The following is a 21,646-nucleotide window of genomic DNA, read 5'->3' on the forward strand; positions in this document are numbered from 1 at the left end:
TGACCAGTAATGTAGGTTATTTGAAAGTTACATAAAAATATTAGAAATCACAATAATTAATAACTTAAAACATTCTTTTTAAAAAAATTAAAATTTGGATGACTCTCCAAATTTTATTTGTGTGACATAAATTGAGACAACAAAAATAACATATATTGGGTCCATTTTAATTTATTTGTCTTTTTTTTTTTTGGTTGTTTATATTTAAAAAAATGTGTAAAAATACTATAAATCATGATAATTGACAACATAAAATATGTTTTGAAAAAAATATAAAAAATTCCACTGATTCTTGAAGTGAATCTATCGTAAAAATACTATAAATCATGATAATTGACAACATAAAATATTTCAAAAATGTTGTATGTGGATAGTCTTATTATGCCTTCAATAGCGTCAAAGAAAGTACATGTTTGTGATAAAAAAAACTTATTCTTTTATCCACGCAAACAATCGCTTGAAAAACTCCGTTATTAGCTCCAAAATATACCATTTATATTATTGGGCCCGTGCATAGCACGGACAACACTCACTAGTATATATATATATATAGGAGCTAATTTAATTTAACTGGACCTTTCTGCTTTGAATTTAAGACAAATTCAATGAACTTAAAAGCTAAAAATTGTATGAAGCTCAATAAAATTGAAAAGTTCGAATTCTTGCTTGCAAAATTATTGAAAAAGTTGGTGAAATCCATGTCATGTGACTACAATTTACTGTTTGTCATGAGTTGCAATTTATTATGTGAAATATATCTGAATTTTAGGCTACATCATTCCATTAGTTTTATTTTACTTGATTTTATACTAAAAAATAATAATTTATTTCAATTTGACAGTTTTAACGAATCATTTTTTAATTTCTTCTGCCGTGGTCTTCTAATACTGTATATTCTTATCATTGAATATAAGATTGTCAATATAGAGTCCAAAAACAAATTATCTATATTCAATCCGTTCAAATTTTTATGAAATATCTCAAAATAATTTAAAATTGGGTTAAATTTTAACACATTCAAGCATGATCAATTTTTAATTTAAATTGATTGACAACTTAACCCAATTTAATCGTAGACTTCAATCTACTTTCTATATATCATTAAATCACTAGTTTGACTCAAATAATTTTTATTGTACTTAGTCGGATTAGGCCAAATCTCGAGTAAAGGCAAATCACAGGCCTCATGTTGGATTCGAGTCTTAGATCAGGATCAGGGCTCGAGTCTCAGGTTCATGGGTCAGGATCGAGGCTAGAGTCAAGTTGAATATTGGGTTAGTTCTATGTGAGGGGCGAGTATCGCATCAGGATCGGAGTTCAAGTCCTATAGGTCAAGGGTGGTCTTGAGTTGGGTGTCGGGTCGGGATCAAATCTCAACTCTCGACTATAGACTGAGGTCGAGTCTCGTGTTCTGAGCAAGGATTGGGTCCTGAAATTTTGGGTTAGGTCTCAATCATTAATCCTCTATGTTTGTATTTATTATTATTTTATTTGAAAAAAATATTATTATATTTACCCATAGAAGTTAGATATTTTGGTAGTAATATAAACTTTGTATTTTATTTGAAAAAAACATTGTTATATATGTGACCAATGACAAGAAAGTAATAATTATATGATCATTTGTGAAATTTATCGATTTTTTCTATCACAATATGAAAAGAATACTAGAAGGTTATGTATGGTTGTGGTTTTATAACATGTAATCCAATAAGATTATTCATGAATAACCAAAGACAAATAGCAAAACTCCAACCAACTCTTTTGTTCACAACGGAATTTTTTTTAAATATATTTATTCAGTGGCGTTAAATTAAAATCTTATTAATGGAAAAGTGCTCAAACTTTATTTTAGTGTCGCATTTTGTCAACATATAACCGTTACACGCGTCCTATTTTTCTAAGTTGTTTTTTTATTTATAAATAATAATAATAATATATGTTATTTATTTAAATTTCTGGCCGTACTGCTCTTCTAAAATTAAATAATGATTTTACTTACTCTTAGAATTTGTTTGACTTTTCTAATCAATAGTTAATACGATCAATTTTTTTAGATTTAAACAGCTAAAGCTATTGATATTTGTTAACTAAGATCTAACTTTAAAAAAATCACAAGAAAGCATTATAACTTGCAAGTTTTCTTATACCACTACAATTTATGTATAATTTTTTTTTCATAATCATTTATTGGACAGTTTAATATCAGAATATTATTGATAACAATAATGATATCTCCCATGTAATTGCACAAATAAGATCTAGAAAAAGTAGAATGTATGCAAACCTTATCTCTACCTTGAATAATAGAAAAATTTTCTGAAAGATCATTAGCTAAGTGCTCAATGACGCAATATCAGAATGACAAATAATATATGTTGAGATAGGTAATTGATGATAAATACATATTCACATTGGGTGTTTAAATCAAAACATCTTAATTTATCATAGTTAAGTAATTGAATATAGTGAAAAGTATATACTATTATGATTAATTGAAATAACAAAGATGAAACTAGATTTGTTTATTTCTTTATATTTTGAATTTTGTGAGAATATTACTGGTAACTTGTTAGATTTAATTAGTTCTCATTATTCAAAATTCGAATCTCAATCTGCTGATTTTTAATTAATTAAAAGTAAAGAGTGTGTCATTAGAATTGCCTTTTCCTCTTATGCATTTTATCATCCAAACAAATTGCAAATCACAGAGTCAGATGCAGCTGACACTGACTAAGCTAACTGAGAAAGCCCATTACTTGTTAATTATTTTATTAATAAAATTTAAAATTTTATCTTACGTTATATTATTCGCATAAAAATACTTCCAACATTATCTAAGTGGTCATGGTAGTGTTGATGGTTGTGGGGAGAAGGTGCAAGTATAGTGAAAAAAGAAGTGAAGGGAATGAGGTAAAATGAGTTGGGACGGTGATATGATATGTTATGTGATTTTCATCTCGTTAAATAACAGTATAACGTAAAACGTATTTATCTTGAACAATCTTAATAAAGAAGGGGTATAGTCAAGTTATTTGGATGACGTTGAGGAGTTTTATACAAATAGTATAATAGAGGATACAATAAATTATTTTTATATCGAAATTAAAAAAAAAAAGGACAATTTGGCCATATATTTCCCTCTATACCAATTACTGCTTAATGAGTTGGATTCCATCATATATTTATTTGGGATCAAAGAAAATTTAATTTGGTAAAGTAGATAATACCAACTTCTGTTAATTTAATTTGGCGACAATATGTAAAATCTATTAAAGGCAAAAGCGTATTTATTTCTTTTTATTCCTTGCAAGTGCAGACACCTTATTATAAGATTTGTTTATATATACGACACCGATTTATCCGAATAATTCACTACACATATAGCCAACATAATATTTAGTTGTAAAGCCCCCATTATATATATTACCTTATTCATGATAATAATAACAATAATAAGTCATACATGGATATCTGATGCTGTCATGACACATATTTTGAAGGTATCTAGATATTTTTGATAAGTTAGAGTGTTCATTTGACAAAATGAAAATACGTTGAAATATCTAAATATGCATAGAGTACTTAATTCCACGTGTCATACATGTGGTGCACGTGCAAGGTTTTGTTATTGTGCAACAAGGTTATGAGGGTATCCTACTTTCCCATGTGAGATGCAATAGATTGGACGGCTAAGGACTGAGATTTGAGGAACATCCATTTGGGTCGGGTCGGGTCACAATTCGGATCAGATCGGGTCACTATTCGGGTCGGGCATAATAATTTTAAAACCAAAGTGGAGTGGGGCCCACCTGTGGCAACTTTAATTAGAATAAACACACACCACATTCACTTAATTAATCTAAGACTAAAGTATGAAAAGATAGATTAGAAAGGATTTGTCTGGAAAATACTTTAATAAAACAAAAGTTTATGCTTCAAATCAAAGCCTCTGTTCCTCCTCTAATTTAAGCCGTTCACATTAATTTACCAAGTAATTCACTAAATGCATGACATATTTTTTATATAAATTTTTGTCACTTGAATATGTTAGAAGAGGAGAGTCTTGAAGCACAAAATAATTATTTATACGTATGATTTATAAGTTACGAATTTAAATCATTCACTCACTAATATTTGTAGTGAGGTAATCCGACTACATTATATCTAGTTTTAAAGTGCAATTTTTTTTGCTTTTATTACTTGAATGTAGTTAATTACTAATTATTATCCTTACTTTATTTATTTAATTATATAAAAATGTGATAAATTAATAATATTTCTGCAGTCTAGGGGTTGCTTTCTTTTGGGTGGGTGAGTGCTCTTTTTTCTTTTATAATTTATGTGTTTGGGGTTAATCTAATTATAAATTAATGACATGAATTTATTAATTTACCCCTTGTGAGCCGTTGTAACAAATAATTGAAATATAACAGGTTTTGGTCAAAAGGCTCATGGCATCAAATAATAAATTTACATAAGTTTGACAAATCGTTCATATTCTTACAAAATACTGCAACCATAATAGTATATTATATACTCTAAAAAGAAAGAAAAAAGATCTAGAAAGATTTTGAAATTGACTAGGGAATATAGTGGCAAAATTAGAAGTTATTTCTCTATTGGAAAAAAAATTCACATCCATGGAAAATTACAAATCAAGTAATATGGCAGATAAATATTCTAAAAAAAAAAACTACAATAAAGTTAGAACGAATTGTTTTGTTTACATTATTGCATTTGTAACTTTCAATTTTTGTACCAATAATTGTAAAAATGACCTAATTTTTGACCTTCTTAGAAAGATGTTTAATTAGAATGAGTTATATTGAACAAATAATTCCCTTGACCAAAACCAAAAAACTGTTACATTTTTTTCCTTTATTGAATTCTTGAGTCATGGTTTTAATGCTGAGACAAAGTCAAAAATTACGTTTACGTTATCTATTCCGTCATTATTTTTTTCTTCATGATACGTATACAGGATTGCACGTGTCTTTAAACTATTAAAACGCGCGTTGAAAATAATAGTGTCTTTTAATAATCGTAACGACACCGAAAGAAACAAAAAATTTGGTCAATTTATCTCTAAGTCATATTTTTATTTTGTATTTGCTGTAAAAATTAAGATGACTTAAATAACCTTAATAGTGACCTCATTGGGAGGAAAAAAAAGTCTTGAAGTAGTAGTAGCTTTATAGCTTATGTAGGTCACTTAAGTAGAGTAATTGCCAGCCATGCTTTGGGTGTAAAAGTTAGTCTCCGTTTTTAAATCATTGAATCAATCTCTAATTTTATGTTTAGAAGATTCAAAATCTATATTATGTAATTTTTTTATTGAGAATTCATATAAACACTGTGACAACTCATAAATCCGCCCCGATCATTTTACTTGTAAAGAATTTCAGTTATTTTTGATAGCATCAACTGTCAAAAAGGTCAATTGTAATGTGTATGCCTCATTAATAATGACAGAAAAAAAGAAGTTTTTCAGGCCAAAGGGCAATAAGGTAAAATTATTCTTGATTATTACATTAAGCCTTAATTAGATTTGGACTTATCACTTTCCTCCTCCTGTTGAGTTGACTCTCTTCCCCAAAAGAAGAAGGCCTTTCATTTTCTCTATTTCACATTATGCTTGATAATACAGGTATTAGATATTTCATTTTTTATTTCGTATAAGGTAAGATATAAATATTTTTATAATTTATATTTGTGTTAATTATATGAGTGTTTTCGAATTACAAATTAGATGTTATATTAATTTTATATATAATTAGTTTACTTTATAATTAACTATTAAATATTATATAACTTATGCAGAAACTAATGTATGAATAAATTGTTTCTTTACTAGCTACATCAAACTTTTGTAGATGACTTGAAAAAATTATTATATATGCATAAAAAATTATACAATATGTTTTTTTTTTCTTCTAGAAATTGATGCCTATCCAACCCATAAATGCATTTCTCTTCTATTCTACTCATTTTTTGCTTTTTCTTTACTGTTCTTTTTTTCATTCTCTCTTAACACCGCCCACCCCCTATCAAGAACCTCACCTCTTTATCTCTCTCTCTTTCTCTTTAGCATAGATTTCCTCCATTGCAAACAAAGCTTCCACCTTTACAGCTTTTTAAGGTCCATATTGCCTCCACATTCACATTACCCACCCACCATTTTTTTACCCACAATTAAAATAAAGCTTTTTTAATTTCTCTTCACAAAGATTGGATTTTTGTCTGGTTTTCTTAGAACAGTTGCTTTAACTTGTGTTTTTTTCACTATTTCTTTTTGACCCATTTTAGCTGACACCCTTCTTCTTCTGAACTGTTAGCTTTCTTGGCTTTTGTGGGGTTCTTTTGGTTTTCACTTCTGCATTGGCTTATCTATGTGTTTTGAGTCTCTGTTTGAGCAAAAAAAGAAACTTTCTTTGCTTCTTTGGGTTCTTAAGGAAGAAGATCAAGGGGGTTAAGTTTGGTTTCTGTAGATCACTGGTGTAAAGGTAACAACTTTTTTTTTTAACTTCTGTATGAAGTCATTCTTTTCTTGATTTTGTGCCTATTATGAACAGATTTTAACTGGTTTTTTGTTGTTGGAATTAGTGATTTTTTTTGTTCTTATGGATTCTTGATTTGCTGTACCAGGAAGGGGAAGTGTTTTAGTTTTTGTGCTTACTGTTTTGAATCTAACCGCTATGTGATTTACTGGAATAGTTGTATTGTGATGTCAGCTGCCCACAGTTTAGTTGATTTGTCAATGTCTAAACTTTAACTTATTGTACTTGAAAATTTAATACTCCTAATTTAGACAGGACCATCTACTTTGTTTCATTAAAAGATGTACTATTACAAGCCACAATTGTAGAAAAGCAAGTCTTAAATTGTTTGTGGAATACAGGAGGCAATGGAGTAAATCTGAGTCTGGAATTTTGCTTTCTTCTAATCTGCTGTGCTGGAAATGTCTTCTGGGGACTTGAAAAGTGAATTGTCTAGGAAGACATCATTTTTGGGTCTCAAACTATGGGTTGTAATGGGCTTATGTGTTGGTGTATTTATCGTCGGGATACTATGTATGTTATCGATATGGGTAACATGTAGGAGAAAATCTAGAAGAACGTTGGACGGGTATTCGCATTGCCAAATACCCAATGTTTCCAAGGATATTAAGGTTGATAGAGTAGGTGCTGCGAATGTCCATGATCATCCTGAAAGCTTGTTTCTGACTATTCATGATAAATCAAATGAAACAACGTCGGAGAAGATGTTAGTCCATTTGGGTAGGAGCAAATCAAGTGATGCTGATAACATCAGCCAATGTAGTTCAATATATCATCATGAAAGGGGCTTTAGTTCACAGTCAGGGGAAGAGGGAAGTTCAGGGACAGTGAGGAAACAACCATCTTATGGAATTGCAATGCCTTCTCCTTTGATTGGCTTGCCAGAAGTCTCACAGCTCGGGTGGGGCCATTGGTTCACGCTAAGAGATCTTGAACTTGCAACAAATCGTTTCTCTGCCGAGAATGTGCTTGGTGAAGGTGGATATGGTGTGGTTTATAAAGGAAGGTTGATCAATGGTACAGAAGTCGCCGTAAAGAAGCTCCTAAATAATCTGTGAGTATGATTTTGAAGTGCTTATACAGGTCTGTACATACATCTCCACGAGTGTATTATTTATGATCTAATGATGAATTGCTACACAGTGGCCAAGCTGAGAAAGAGTTTCGGGTTGAAGTAGAGGCAATTGGTCATGTTAGACACAAGAATCTAGTGCGTCTTCTTGGTTATTGCATTGAAGGTGTTCACAGGTATTCTCTTTTTTCATTTTAAATCACGGCAGTTCTTTAAGTATGTTAAGTTTTGTGCGTGATGACTCTTTATTTCGCAATGTCAACCACCATGATTTCAATTTAGTTATACTTTCGTTAACAATTTGCTTTGTTTTGGCTATAAAGGATGCTGGTTTATGAGTATGTCAATAATGGAAACTTGGAGCAGTGGCTGCATGGAGCTATGAGACATCACGGTACACTTACATGGGAAGCCCGTGTGAAGGTTCTCCTTGGTACTGCAAAAGCGTAAGTTTCCCTGATAAAAACCAATTGACAACTTTAGTTCTGTTATTTCACTTGACATTCCATTTTCCTGGATGACCTATTTCTACTGCACATTCTCTTTTAACTCATTTTAAGCTAAGTCATTGCCTTGAAAATCTTTTAGAGTCTAGAAGGCTGTGATTGGTCCAAGGGGAGGGGCGGGTCACAGACGGATTTCTCGGTTATAAAAAAAAAAAAAAATCTTTTAGGCAGTTTTTTACTCCTATGATGCTATAAAGCCTTTGCATATCTGACTACTTTCTTAATGCGCTTTCTATTGTTTCTAGTATGAAAAGAGATAAATGACAACTAGATTTATTATACACTAATATGAAACTTGTTCCATTTGCAGGCTTGCTTACCTGCATGAAGCCATAGAACCTAAAGTAATCCACCGAGACATTAAGTCTAGTAATATCTTGATTGATGACGTGTTCAATGCCAAGGTCTCTGATTTTGGATTGGCAAAACTCTTAGACTCAGGAGAGAGCCACATCACCACCAGAGTCATGGGCACATTTGGGTACAAACTTCTCTGTCTAAAGATGTTTCATTCCTACACTGTCCACCTTTGCATTTGATGAGGTGTTTCTATTATGAAATACTCAGATTTCTTTCTCATTTGAATTCCAGATACGTGGCTCCAGAATATGCTAATACTGGATTGTTAAATGAGAAGAGCGATATTTACAGTTTTGGCGTTCTAGTGCTAGAAGCAGTGACTGGTAGAGATCCTGTGGACTACAGCCGTCCTGCTAATGAGGTACCTAAAGTTAGTGATGTGATGCTTATAAATGTTAAATTTCCTTACTAACTGCACTACCCTATATTTATTTTTGACAGGTTAATCTTGTTGAATGGCTCAAAATGATGGTTGGAAATCGGAGGGCCGAGGAAGTTGTGGATTCTGACATTGAAGTTAGGCCTAGTACTCGTGCTTTGAAACGGGCGCTTCTGGTTGCACTTAGATGTGTTGATCCTGATTCAGAAAAACGACCCCGAATGAGCCAAGTAGTTAGAATGCTTGAAACTGAAGAAGTTCCGTATCGCGAGGTACAGTCCATTCCTGACTTCCATATCTCCCTTCTCAACATGATTTCTTCTTTTCCTCTTTCTTTAGTTTGGCTACAACTTTAACTTCCTTTCAAACAACATGAACCAAACCCCTCTAAATGTTTTGAAGTTACATATAGTATTCCAAACATTTGTTCCTATGAAACACTGTTAAGCTTTTCTAGCTCTGCCCATCCATAAAGGAGCAGTGTACAATCTCTTAATTAATTGAAAAAGAATATTGGGTAATGTGAAAGTTCTGTTTTTTATGGTGAATAGTACTGCTCTTGTATTTAGTCCATGTGAACTGCTGAGATAGGCTCAATAAGGTTGCATAATACCTCTCTCACTCTGCACTATGTCCAAATTTTATCTTTTTCGTTCGAATCACTAGGCATAGGAACATTTTGTTTAGTGCAGTCTAGTTGTTAATATCCAGAAACAACTTTACCTCAACTCCAACCAAAGTTGATGTCCGCTATATGAATTCCCACGACCTGTGTCACCCCTTTAAGCTCATTTTACGTGGTTGGACATTGCATTCTATGTTTTTTTGGTTCTACCATGGGGTAGTCATAGAAAACGGTTCTTGATCACGATTCAAGAAATACATTTTTTTACTAAGAGCTGAATCTCACTGGATCGTGGAAGCAAGACCACTCTGTCATTTACAATACCTTGTCGCGTATGAAACCATTGTTTGATGTTTATACAGGATCGACGAAACAGGAGAAGTAGAACAGCCAGCATGGAAATAGAATCAGTAAAGGAAAGTTGCAGCAGCTCAGCTGATGTGGAAAGCAAGGTGGGGAGAGCAGATAGCAGCACATTTGATACAATTCTTGGATAGGGACTCTGACACACATGCACATGACTCCAAGTGGAATGTATAATTGCATCATATTCCCCCCACCCCCACCCCCACCCCAACCCCTTACCCCCCTCAAACACACACCAACCCCCCCACATTGAGATTTAAAAGCTTTCAGTAACCCAATGAAGGATATTTCCAAGTTGGTTTTCTGAAAAGATTCCTCTGAATGACAGAATGGTAATTGAAGCATTGGCTCTTCTTTCAGTGCTTCTGTTGGCAGCTAGTGCATGGAAAGGAGGACTATTGCTATGTCATACTAGGAAAGAGAGTAGGAGAGATTGTTGATGTACAGAGATGTCTCGAGGATTATGTGTTATTATTGTCCTTTCTAAATACAATTTGATCATCATTCTTGTCTCTATTGTAGGTTTTCACTTGAGTATGTACTTTACTTTTATAGCATGCCTCTTTTACAGTTGAGTGGAAAACTTTCACATCAATTTCCCCTAAAATGTGTTCTTGTAAAATATTTTTGTTAAACAAGTGTGTGTGATTAGCATTCAAGGGTGTGGCCTAATGGTCCATAAAGTGTGTGTGGAGGGGGGATCTCCACGATCCAAGGTTATGACATGTATTGTCTACTTTGGTCCAACATGCCTCATGAATTTGTCCCATGGGAGCCATGTCATCATCAAGCTCAAAAGTGTGCATACCATGTGGGCTTGTGTTAGGTTTTGTTAAACTTTGTATGGGTTCGCTTAAGGTATTATGTCCACTTTTATTCAAGCTTGTAAGCCTAGAAACCTGTCGGTCTTTCTTTGGGATTTTAAGTATCAGGTCCCCTACGCAAGGCAAAAACTATTAGACAAATTCTTTCCATGTGCCTAAGCTTTAGTCACTCATAGTATGTACCAGATGAAATTAGTCAAGAGGCAAAAACTATTAGACAAATTCTTTCCATGTGCCTAAGCTTTAGTCACTCATAGTATGTACCAGATGAAATTAGTCAAGATGCGTGTAAGTTAGCCAAAACAACAAACGTTATTAAAATAAGTTGGAAATATGTGATGCAAGATTACTTTTGTCCATGATTAGTGAAAGCTATTCCCCTTTTATGGTTACAATTCAAGGTAATCTAAAATGATTACATATGGTTAATTTTTCTCATTGTACTAAAGAAAACCAAACTTTGCAATTATCACATACCCCTATTGTAACAGATTAAAGAAAGATGGTCCTTTGTACAAGTGAAGCTGGAATTTGTTTTTCTCTTTGTTGGTCCCCTCTTTTGGGAAAATCAATCAAATCACTAGTAGAATTTTTCTATAACTTGTATCCACAAATAATATCTTTGATTCACAATGATTGAGATAGAAGAGAGTTTATCACATGTAGTTGATTATGTATATTTCTTTAACAATATTTGTCCTTTTGGTTGTGGGACACTACTAAAGGATAAGCCCAAAAACCAATTCTTTTAAGTATACTATAGTACGTACTATTCCGTTACATGCGCGCAAAATCAACATAGCGGATTCGTCGCGGCCTAAAAATTCACAAATAACCACTTTTCAGTGACTGATGTTCACGTCTTGATGTTATATCTGTAGAATTCGAAACTTCACAATGAATTACTTTTCAGTTACTGATATTTACGTCATGATGTTGTATATGTAGAATTCGAAACTTCACGACATTGACTATTTTTTTATTACATGATAGAAAAGTGGTTAGTGAACGTTATTCTTTTAAGAGAAAAGGACCTGATATACCCCTCAACTTTGCGATGTAGACCTAATATACCGTTAGACAAAAGGCAATATAATATGTGAACTACTTTTATAATGAGGAATTTATTAACAAAGTTGAAGCGTCTATCATACCCTTTTTCCCTTCTCTAGTTTTGTGAAGGCTTGAGTTGGGCCCTTTAGGTTCGGTTCACAGTTGATTTACACGAACGTCCTCTTTTTAGGTTACTATCTAGACGTTGTCTCCTAATTTTAAAAGTTATTTAAATATAACTTTCAATAAAATATTTGATTGATTAATACAAACTTATTTGAAAAATTGGGCAATTCATCTAACTAAATGAGAATTGGTATGTTTTTTTTTTTAAAAAAAAATTAAATGCTAAACTACTTACATATTTTCTCTTTACAAAACTTAGAGGGTGTTTGGATTGGCTTAACTGGAAGTGTTTGGCAAATATAAAAAATAACTTAAAATAAGTTACGAAGTGTTTGATTAGGTAAAAAATGACTTAAAATAAGTCAGAAACCAAAAGTAGGTCTCCCCCTACTTTTTATTTTTTGACTTAAAAGTCATTTCAGTTTAACTTTTTATTTTTGACTTAAAAACTATTTTTTTTAAGTCAATCCAAACGGGCTCTTAGTCAATCCTCACAAGTTTTAGTCAGCAATATACTAAATTAACATGACAGTTTAAAGTAAGTTTGACAACGTTAACCTTCTTGATGCTGACAAACATTGTTCCTTAAGTTGAAAAAAAATATGTTAAATTGTCATTAGTTTGAGATTTTGGAGTTTGAAAACTTGGTTTCACCATAAAAATATTCTAAAGTAATATGAGACAAGGACCTAGCATGTCTGGTTAGGTTACTTCATGAAAACTTGTAAAAAGAGAACAAAAAAAAAACATTTATTATATATATTGAGCGTACGAATAAAGTATCACGTTATTGATATAATTTGATAAAAAAAGAAAAAGTTGTATTAAGGCAAATGATATTTTTAATGATGTAAGACCTTTTGAAAAAAATAATCATGCAAGCTTATGATTTTGGTTGTTATGTATTGTTTCATAATATATTGTATAGTGTTGCATTGTATCGTACTGTTTTGTTTTAATAAATACAACGTTTAGATAGATTATATCATTTTCCGTCGTTATATAATGTCATATATCCATAATTCGAATTACATACGTACGGAAAATTGTAAGGTACAGAATAGAGTTACTATGGAAATTAAGGTAGGGTAAATGAAAAATTGAATTATCAAATAATAAGTAAAGACAAAACGAAAAAAAAATATTAAGATAACAATGCAATCACACCAAATACTTCTTACAATTACTGTTTAATTTCAACTATATATTCACCAATTCAAACCTAGCTGTGTCCGTGTGTTTCTTCATCTTCTTATTTTCTTTAACTTTTTGTCGTCTCTTATAATTCTTTATGTATTATAATAATATTGCGGCCTTAAAACGCTTATCCTAAGAATAAAACTATTTCCTTTTCTTGCAAGCAATACTCGCATGTTTTTCTTTTCTCTCCGAGTACGAAGTCGGAATTTTCATTAAGAAATATATGAAGAAAACAAATAAGATTCAAGTATTCGAATTTACTATATATGAATAAAAATAATTTTAATTAACCGGATAAAAATAGTTCTATAATTTTCTATCGAAAAAGGTTCGGCTCCATCCTTTGGTCTTTGTATCTGGCTCTGCCCCTGACCCCTATATACAAATGTTTTACTATTATAAGGTTAATAAAATATCATTTTAGTTATATACTGTCCTTTCTATAGTTCTGTTAATATTGGAGATTTAGTGAATCAGGAAACTCCATTAATGGAGAAAATCTGGAACTCAAAGTAACAGAGAAGAGATGGTTTGTGATATTTCCAATTCTGATTAATTCTTACTGACTGTACACATCAATATTTATACAAGATACAAAAAAGAAGAGTAAAATATCTATAGCTCTCTAACTAACTATTAACTAACATGACAGCTGTACATAATAACAGATTCGGTTAACTAACTAACTATACTTTAATCTCAATATCCCCCCTCAAGTTGGAGACGGAATAGACATAGCCAACTTGTCCAATAAAGTGCAGTGCTTGATGCCAGTAAGGGCCTTCGTGAGTATGTCTGCTAACTGAGCAGCAGTGCCAATATGATGCAGTGTTATAAAGCCTTCTTGAAGCTTGGTTCTTACAAAATGGCAGTTCACTTCAATGTGCTTGGTGCGCTCATGGAAGACAGGGTTCTTGGCAATATGAATAGCTGCTTGGCTATCACAGTGAACATGAAAGGGGCCAAGGCTAGGTATAGTCAACTCCTCAAATAACCTTTGCAACCAGACCAATTCTCGTACAACTTTCCTTAAGGACCTGTATTCTGCTTCAGCTGAGGAAAGGGAAATTGTTTCTTGCTTCTTGGACTTCCAACTAATAGGACTATCACCCAACAACATAATATAACCAGTGACAGACTTTCGCGAATCAGGGCAGGCAGCCCAATCAGAATCACAATAGGCAGATACCCTGAAATCTGCAGATAAGGACATGAAAACTCCTAGAGTAGAATCCTTCTTGAGGTAGCGAAGCATGTGAAAAGCAGCACGCAAATGAGGCTCTCTGGGATCCTGCATATACTGGCTAAGGAATTGCACACCATAAGCCAAATCAAGTCTACTGTTAGTAAGAAAATTGAGTTTGCCAACCAGTTTTCTGTATTGAGTGGGGTCATCTAGTGCCTTTCCCTCATGTGCTCGCAGTTTAACATTAGGATCAAGAGGAGAAGACAAGGGAGTGGAGTGATCACAACTGAATTCTTTGAGGAGATCCTGTACAAACTTCCTCTAGGAAATAAGAATCCCATCATCCTTGTATAAAATTTCCAAACCCAAAAAATCTTCCTAGGTCTTTGATCTTAAACTGATGATGAAAGAACTTCTTGAGCTCAGTTATCTCATCAATATCTGTCTCTGTGAGCAGAATATCATCAACATACACACCTAGAAACACAGTAAATGGGCCCCTTTTTCTGTAAAAAAGGGAGTAGTCATGGAAAGAATGAGTGTACCCTCTTGTGTTTAAAGCTTCAGTTAGTTTTTCATACCACTGTCTACTAGCTTGTTTCAAACCATATAGTGATTTGTTGAGTTTACAGACCATGCCTGTGGTAGGAACAGACAAACTAGGAGGTATATCCATGTACACTTCTTCATGCAAATCTCCATGGAGAAAGGCATTATTAACATCAAGTTGATATATATTCCATTGTTTCTTTGCTGCAATGGCAATAAGTGTCCTTACAGTTGTCATTTTAACAACAGATGAGAAAGTTTCTGTGTAATCTATACCATGATGCTGAGTATATCCTTTCACTACCAATCTGGCCTTATATCTCTCTACACTTCCATCTGCCTTGTGTTTGATTTTGTAAACCCACTTACACCCAATGGCATTCTTATCAATTGGTAAGGTTGTGAGGGTCCATGTATTGTTGTCATGTAATGCATTGAATTCCTGTGTCATAGCTGTTTGCCAAGCAGGGTCTGTAGTTGCCTCCTCATATGAACTAGGCTCACAATCATGAGAAACATTCATTACAAGAGACTGACTTTCAGGATTTAGAGCAGCAAGTGATATGTGGTGGTTAAGGGAAAAATGAGCATTGAGGGATGTAGGAGGTTGGGAGGAAATAACTGGAGGTGTTCTATGGACATAATCAGACAAGTAAGGAGGTACTCTATGTATCCTATGAGACCTTCTAAGTGCAGGTCTTGTAGGTAAGGAAGTATGAGGTAGAGAGGATGACATGGCGGGATTAGAAGGATCAATTGGAGAAGTAGTTGGAGTAGAAAGTGTTGGTGACAGAGGTTGATTAGTGCTGTTTACAGGACCTGGATCACTTTCTACAGGTGTGGAGGGATGGTGGTAATAGGAGTAATCAGATGAGCCTACAGAATGGAAAGGAGATGCAGGAAAATGAGTGGGATCATTGGTCATAACAAAAGGAAAAATTGTCTCATGAAAGATAACATCCTTGGAGATATAAATTTTCTTAGTGGTTAGATTTAGCACTTTGTATCCCTTTGTACATGAAGGATATCCAATAAAGATATGGGGAACAAATTTGGGATCAAACTTGGTTCTGTGGGCTTTGGGTATAGTGGGGTAACAAAGGCAGCCAAAACTCCTCAAGTTAGAGTACACAGGCTTGTGTTGATGCAAAACTTTATAAGGACATTTGTTGATGAGAGAGGTGGAAGGTAGTCTGTTTATCAGGTGTGTTGCAGTTAATATGCATTCACCCCAGTACTTCATTGGGAGTTTTGATTGAAAAAGGAGGGCTCTTGCTGTTTCAAGGATATATTTGTGTTTTCTTTCCACCACCCCATTTTGTTGGGGCGTGTATGGGCAGGATTTTTGGTGAAGAATTCCTTTAGTCTGGAAAAAACATGATGGACTCATTATTGGTGAACTCAAGGCCATTATCTGATCTGATTACTTTGACACTGGTGCTGAATTGGTTTTCAACCATGATGACAAAGGCTTTGATAACATGCAAAACATTGCTTTTACAGTTGAGAAGATGTGTCCAGGTGGATTTACTAAAGTCATCTACCATGGTAATGAAATATTTGAAATTATCATGGGTGGCTGTGTGGTAAGGACCCCATAAATCAACATGTACCAGCTCAAAAATGCTAGTACTGTTATGAGACCTGGTAGGGAAGGGTAATTTTGAGTCTTGCCATAGGGCAAATGGGGCAAAAAAATGGTTGTTTAGGTGAGAATTTTACAGGTATAGAGGATATGCCTTTCATTTTTACAAAGGGATCATGTCCTAATCTATAGTGCTATAACAGGTCTGTGTTATTAACAGGAAAAGAACTAGAAGTTTTATCAACAACATTGTCTTTATTATTGATAGACATGGAATTCATTACAGCAGAATAAGAAGGACAGGAAGAAGAAATACACTTGTACTGTATTTTAGAGCTTGGAAAGGAAATACAAGAAACATGTTGTTGTTTTGGATGACTAGAATTGTTCTGTTGCAAGCAATCTGAGCAAAGGAAGTATAGGCCATCATGTGCTTTACCAATCTCCAGAGGCCTCTTCAGTGAAGGGGCCTGCAGTAGACAAGAAGTATTAGAGAAAGAAACAGTACATTTTAGACTGTCAGCTAGAGTATTTATGGAAATTAAGTTGAATTTAAAAGAAGGAGCATAGAGTACTTTGTACAAAGTGATCTCGAAAGTTAGACACACACTACCTATCTCTGTAATCTTAACTCTATATCCATTAGGTAGCCTGACCAAGAGAGGATAGGGTAAGGTTATCAGGTTCACAAGGAGATTTCTGTCGAAAGTCATATGGTGAGAGGCACCTGAGTCTAATATCCATAGATCAGTTCTTGTTTTGAAGCATTCACAAGAAAGTTTTTCAAAGTCAATGGAAGTAGAATAAGTAAGAGTACCTGCAAAGTTCACAGCTCCACTTGTCATGTGCATAGCATTTTGATCCTCCATTGGACTGAATTCTTTGAATTGTTGCAGTAAGTGAGCAACTTATTCATACTGCTCTCTCGTAAGGTTGATGTTGTTGTTTCCTTGGTCATTGGAATGAGACTCTGAGGATCCATCCTGATTTCCAGGGATATCACAAGACAAACTAACAGAATTAGCTGCTATACCTTTACCCTTGTTGTTCCTATGACTTGAGTTCTGGTTGTTGTATCTTTGGTTTTGGTGTTGTGGATCATGATTAGTAGGTCTGGGATTGTTAGTAGTCAGACCAGGAGGATATCCATGTAACTTGTAACACTTAACCCTGGTATGACCTGGCCTTCTGCAGTAATCACAGTAAGGTCTACCCCTAGGTGCATTGCTGGTGATGTTGGAAGAAAAGTAGTTTGTTGTAAAATTCCTTCCTCCTGATGAATTTGAGGAACTTGAGGACCCAGCAAGTAATGAACTTCCTTCAACAAACAATTGATTATTTGGCTTGAACTCTCTTTGTTTTTCTTCTTGAACCAACAATGCAAAGGCTTGTGCCATAGATGGCAATGGATTCATCATTAAAATACTACCCCTGATTATGGTATAGACTTCATTTAACCCCATAAGAAACTGAATTAGGCGCCTATCCTGCTCTGCCTTTAGAAGATTAGTTTTAGCTCCACAAATACAAACACAATTGCACTGACTGGTAATGCATAAACTATTAAGTTCTTCCCAGAGTTTCTTCATTCTAGTGTAGTATGTGGTGATATCGAGAATACCTTGACTAAGATCGTTGATCTCTTTCTGAGTTTGGTACAGTTGTGCTCCATTCGTCTGATCGTAGCGATTTTCTAGCTCTGTCCATAATTCCAAAGCATCACCCACATATTCGACACTATCCGCAACTTCTCTACCCAGTGAATTAAGAATCCACGACGTGACCATATCGTCGCATCTCACCCATTGGCGATAAGTTGGATCAATTTTAGGTGGGCGTTTGCATTCACCATTGATGAAAATCAATTTGTTTTTCACGGACAGAGATCTGAGGACACTTCTTCGCCAGGAATGAAAACCAGTTCCATTGAAAGGGACAGGTACAAGTACCACACCAGGACTATCAGATGGATGAATGTAGAGGTGACTGTTTGTATCAATTCCAGTAGACGATCCCGTATTAATTCCAGCAGACGATCCCTCATTCGTGAGTTCCACCATGATGAAGTAGTTATCAGAGAGAGAAAAAAAACCAGTTGAAAAGAGAAGAGAATTAGATCGATAAGAGAAACAGATCTGGAATTGAAGATTTCGAAATCGATGACGCAAACACAACTAAGAAGGAGTGTAAAGAGAAGGAACAGAACGTCCAAGCTCTGATACCATGTTAATATTGGAGATTTAGTGAATCAGGAAACTCCATTAATGGAGAAAATCTGGAACTCAAAGTAACAGAGAAGAGATGGTTTGTGATATTTCCAATTCTGATTAATTCTTACTGACTGTACACATCAATATTTATACAAGATACAAAAAAGAAGAGTAAAATATCTAAAGCTCTCTAACTAACTATTAACTAACATGACAGCTGTACATAATAACAGATTAACATGACAGCGGTACATAATAACAGATTCGGTTAACTAACTAACTATACTTTAATCTCAATAAGTTCCATATGAACCTTAGCTTTGTACCACTATTAATAGATATTAGGATGAAGTTCAAACGTGCCTATTTTTATTATTTTATTATATAATAATAAATTAATGGAAGTTGCACACGAAGTAACCAGAAAGTAAAAAAAAAAAAAAAAAGCTAATTAAGGGGTTTGAACATATTAATCAAACAAGTTGCTCAAGTTAATTATACTTTCTGCATAATCATTTTTCTTGATTAGCTCTAATTCATTCACACATGAATAAACTACACACACATACACACACACACACATATATATATAATAATTAATTCGTACTCCTTTTACACCTATTGAATTCAAAATTTTAAATCCGTCTCTAATTTTCTATTTACATCATCTTATATTTATAACAATATGGTTTTGCATGGAGTGAGCATGTATAATTGTTTTAACTAAAAGTCATGAATGTTAGGGACAACGTGTGCGTCTTTACCATTCTCTAAGGAATAAAGTTAACAATAAAATATTTGTATAATTTGCTTTTCTCCGTATATATAGGCAATAATGTAATGCAACTGTCTCAAAATAAATAAAGGTAAAGACTGTTACGTCCCGAAGATTTCGTCTATATATAAATTAAAATAAAAAACTTAGGTACTTATGAACAAAAATTGACATCTTTAGATTTAGGATATGTTGGTAGGACGATTTATTTTTATTTTTTTTAAAAATGAACAGAAATATCTAAAAAGTTTATTATTGAGATATTTTTAATAATTGTATTCTAGTCTCTTTTGTTGGGGTCATTTGGTATAAGGGATAAAAATAAATAGTTTTGAGATAAAATTTTGGTGTCATGTTTGTTTGCCAAGTTTGGAATAACTTATTTCACCATTTATATCATAGTAATAGAACAAATTATATCAAATATATGATGAAATAACTTATTCTGATATAACTAATTTCATAATAATTAATAGTGAGATAATTAATTTACAACCAAACGACGCATGTGGGATTAGTTATATTTTCAATTTCAAATAAAATAAAGAATAAAATTACTTGTATTAACAGCATGGAAGTACGCCGCAAAGTTCGGGATGACGTGGGAGGAATCTATCAACAGAAGTACATTAAGGTATTAATTATTATTTTTATAGTAATTGAAAAAAATATGTATTTGTACATATACTCTCATGTCTTAATTTATTCCTCTTATTTTTTTTAAAAATTTGTTTAAGAAAATATCTTTCTTCTGTTTTGGTATTTCAGTATTTCACGTCTACAAAATTAAAAGACATTGTAGTTGGAATCGGATTTAATATTCTCTTAAAGTCAAGTTTCAATAAATAAATATAAATAAATTTATTTTAATTAATTAAATTGATCAATAAACATAATTTAATCCTTTAATTTTCTTATATTGGTCAAATTCATACTTTCAAGGCTAATAACTTTTAAGGGTAAAATAAGAAGAATAATGTCATTTATGAATTGATTTTGTGAGTTGGGAAATATAATACTCACTCAATTCCTCTGTTCATTTTTACTTATTACTGTTTGATTTGGCACACCAATTAAGAAAATAATTATTAATATAGATATTTTACTACACTATACTTATTAAATGATGTTTAGTATTAGGTCTTGGAAAATAAGTATTTAATGCTGAAGATAAACCATGAAAAAAAATTGTTTTTTCTTGATGTGTCAAAAGTGACAAATAAAAATGAAAATATATTTTAGGAATAAGTGACAAGTAAATTAAATAAACAGAGAGAGTAAGTATTAAGGACCATCTATTCCCTCTGTCCACTTTTATTTGTCATGTTATGCTTTTCGAAAGTCAATTTGACTAATTTTTAAAATTATATTAGATTACATTAATTCGATATTTTAAACAAAAAATTTAGATATTCAAAAACTATACGAAAAGTACTATAAATTGCAATTTTTTGCATATCAATATGATGAAAAATATATCGTAAAAATGTTAATCAAAATTTTTATAATTTAACTCTAAAAAATAAAACTATAACAATTAAACATGAAAGATTTTTAATAAATAGAAACGGAAGGAGTATACGAAGTATAAGTATTTTTGGACATAAGGCGTGGAAAACGAAAATTTCTCCCACGTGACAAGTGTGTTTGTGTTTACGGGTCAAATGGCGGTGCCCGATTTGTGACACGTGTGAGGAAATTGATTGATTACTTTCCAACCAAACAGACCGTAATTCCGGAGGCGTTTGAGTTTGACCACAATTTCCACGTCGGCATCTCCCTAACCTTTAATTTATTATTATTTTTCAAAATTTGTACCAAAATTATTTGGTGGGATCCTATCATTTCACTTGATTTTTACATTTCTTGCTAACAGTAAAGTATTCGTTTATCTTGCAACTTTTGAAGGTTATTGATAATGAAATTTTAATTATTTTAAAAAGTATATAAAAAGTGGAATAAGTCATAATATCTATAGTTTAAATTCTAAAAAAATATATACTCTAGACAACAACAAAAGGGCAAATTCGACTCTTTTATGTATATAGAAGAAGCCAAACAATTGTTCGAATTTTTGTGTATATATAAATAAATTAAATTACTTAATAGATTTCTTAATTTTTACTCCAAAATATATTCATGGTTCATAGTAGTAGATGGCAGAGATCAGCCCTATACTTGATTAATTTCCTCTGTATTATTAAATAAATCTATTTTATAAATTAACTCATTATATTTTGGACCATTTGTACGTGTATTTCCCTATTGAA

General features: G+C 32.8%; 3 protein-coding genes across 3 annotated transcripts in view; 2 read left to right on the forward strand and 1 right to left on the reverse strand.

The window, feature by feature from the left end:
- Positions 1–21,646, forward strand: part of LOC125875815 (probable galacturonosyltransferase 15) — a 222,935-nt gene that overhangs the window by 39,766 nt on the left and 161,523 nt on the right. The gene's annotated exons all lie outside the window — the stretch shown is intronic.
- Positions 6,002–10,394, forward strand: LOC125875817 (probable receptor-like protein kinase At2g42960). Its single transcript, XM_049556858.1, has 8 exons — positions 6,002–6,506; positions 6,902–7,614; positions 7,704–7,808; positions 7,956–8,078; positions 8,449–8,619; positions 8,730–8,859; positions 8,940–9,149; positions 9,865–10,394. Exons 2-8 carry the CDS (start codon positions 6,962–6,964, stop codon positions 9,997–9,999), a joined length of 1,527 nt encoding a protein of 508 aa, XP_049412815.1. The 5' UTR covers positions 6,002–6,506; positions 6,902–6,961; the 3' UTR covers positions 10,000–10,394.
- On the reverse strand, positions 17,300–18,451 carry LOC125876101 (uncharacterized). Its single transcript, XM_049557217.1, has one exon. It carries the CDS (start codon positions 18,449–18,451, stop codon positions 17,300–17,302), a length of 1,152 nt encoding a protein of 383 aa, XP_049413174.1.

The sequence above is a fragment of the Solanum stenotomum genome, chromosome 9, assembly GCF_019186545.1.
Source record: "Solanum stenotomum isolate F172 chromosome 9, ASM1918654v1, whole genome shotgun sequence".
Taxonomy (NCBI): domain Eukaryota; kingdom Viridiplantae; phylum Streptophyta; class Magnoliopsida; order Solanales; family Solanaceae; genus Solanum; species Solanum stenotomum.

Bases quoted from the DNA above. Each gene is read 5' to 3' on its own strand.
- LOC125875817 (XM_049556858.1), top strand. From the start codon at position 6,962: ATGTCTTCTGGGGACTTGAAAAGTGAATTGTCTAGGAAGACATCATTT. The intron at 7,615-7,703 runs GTGAGTATGATT...ATTGCTACACAG, and splicing joins AAGAAGCTCCTAAATAATCT to TGGCCAAGCTGAGAAAGAGT. The intron at 9,150-9,864 runs GTACAGTCCATT...ATGTTTATACAG, and splicing joins AAGAAGTTCCGTATCGCGAG to GATCGACGAAACAGGAGAAG.
- LOC125876101 (XM_049557217.1), bottom strand. From the start codon at position 18,451: ATGGTGGAACTCACGAATGAGGGATCGTCTGCTGGAATTAATACGGGA.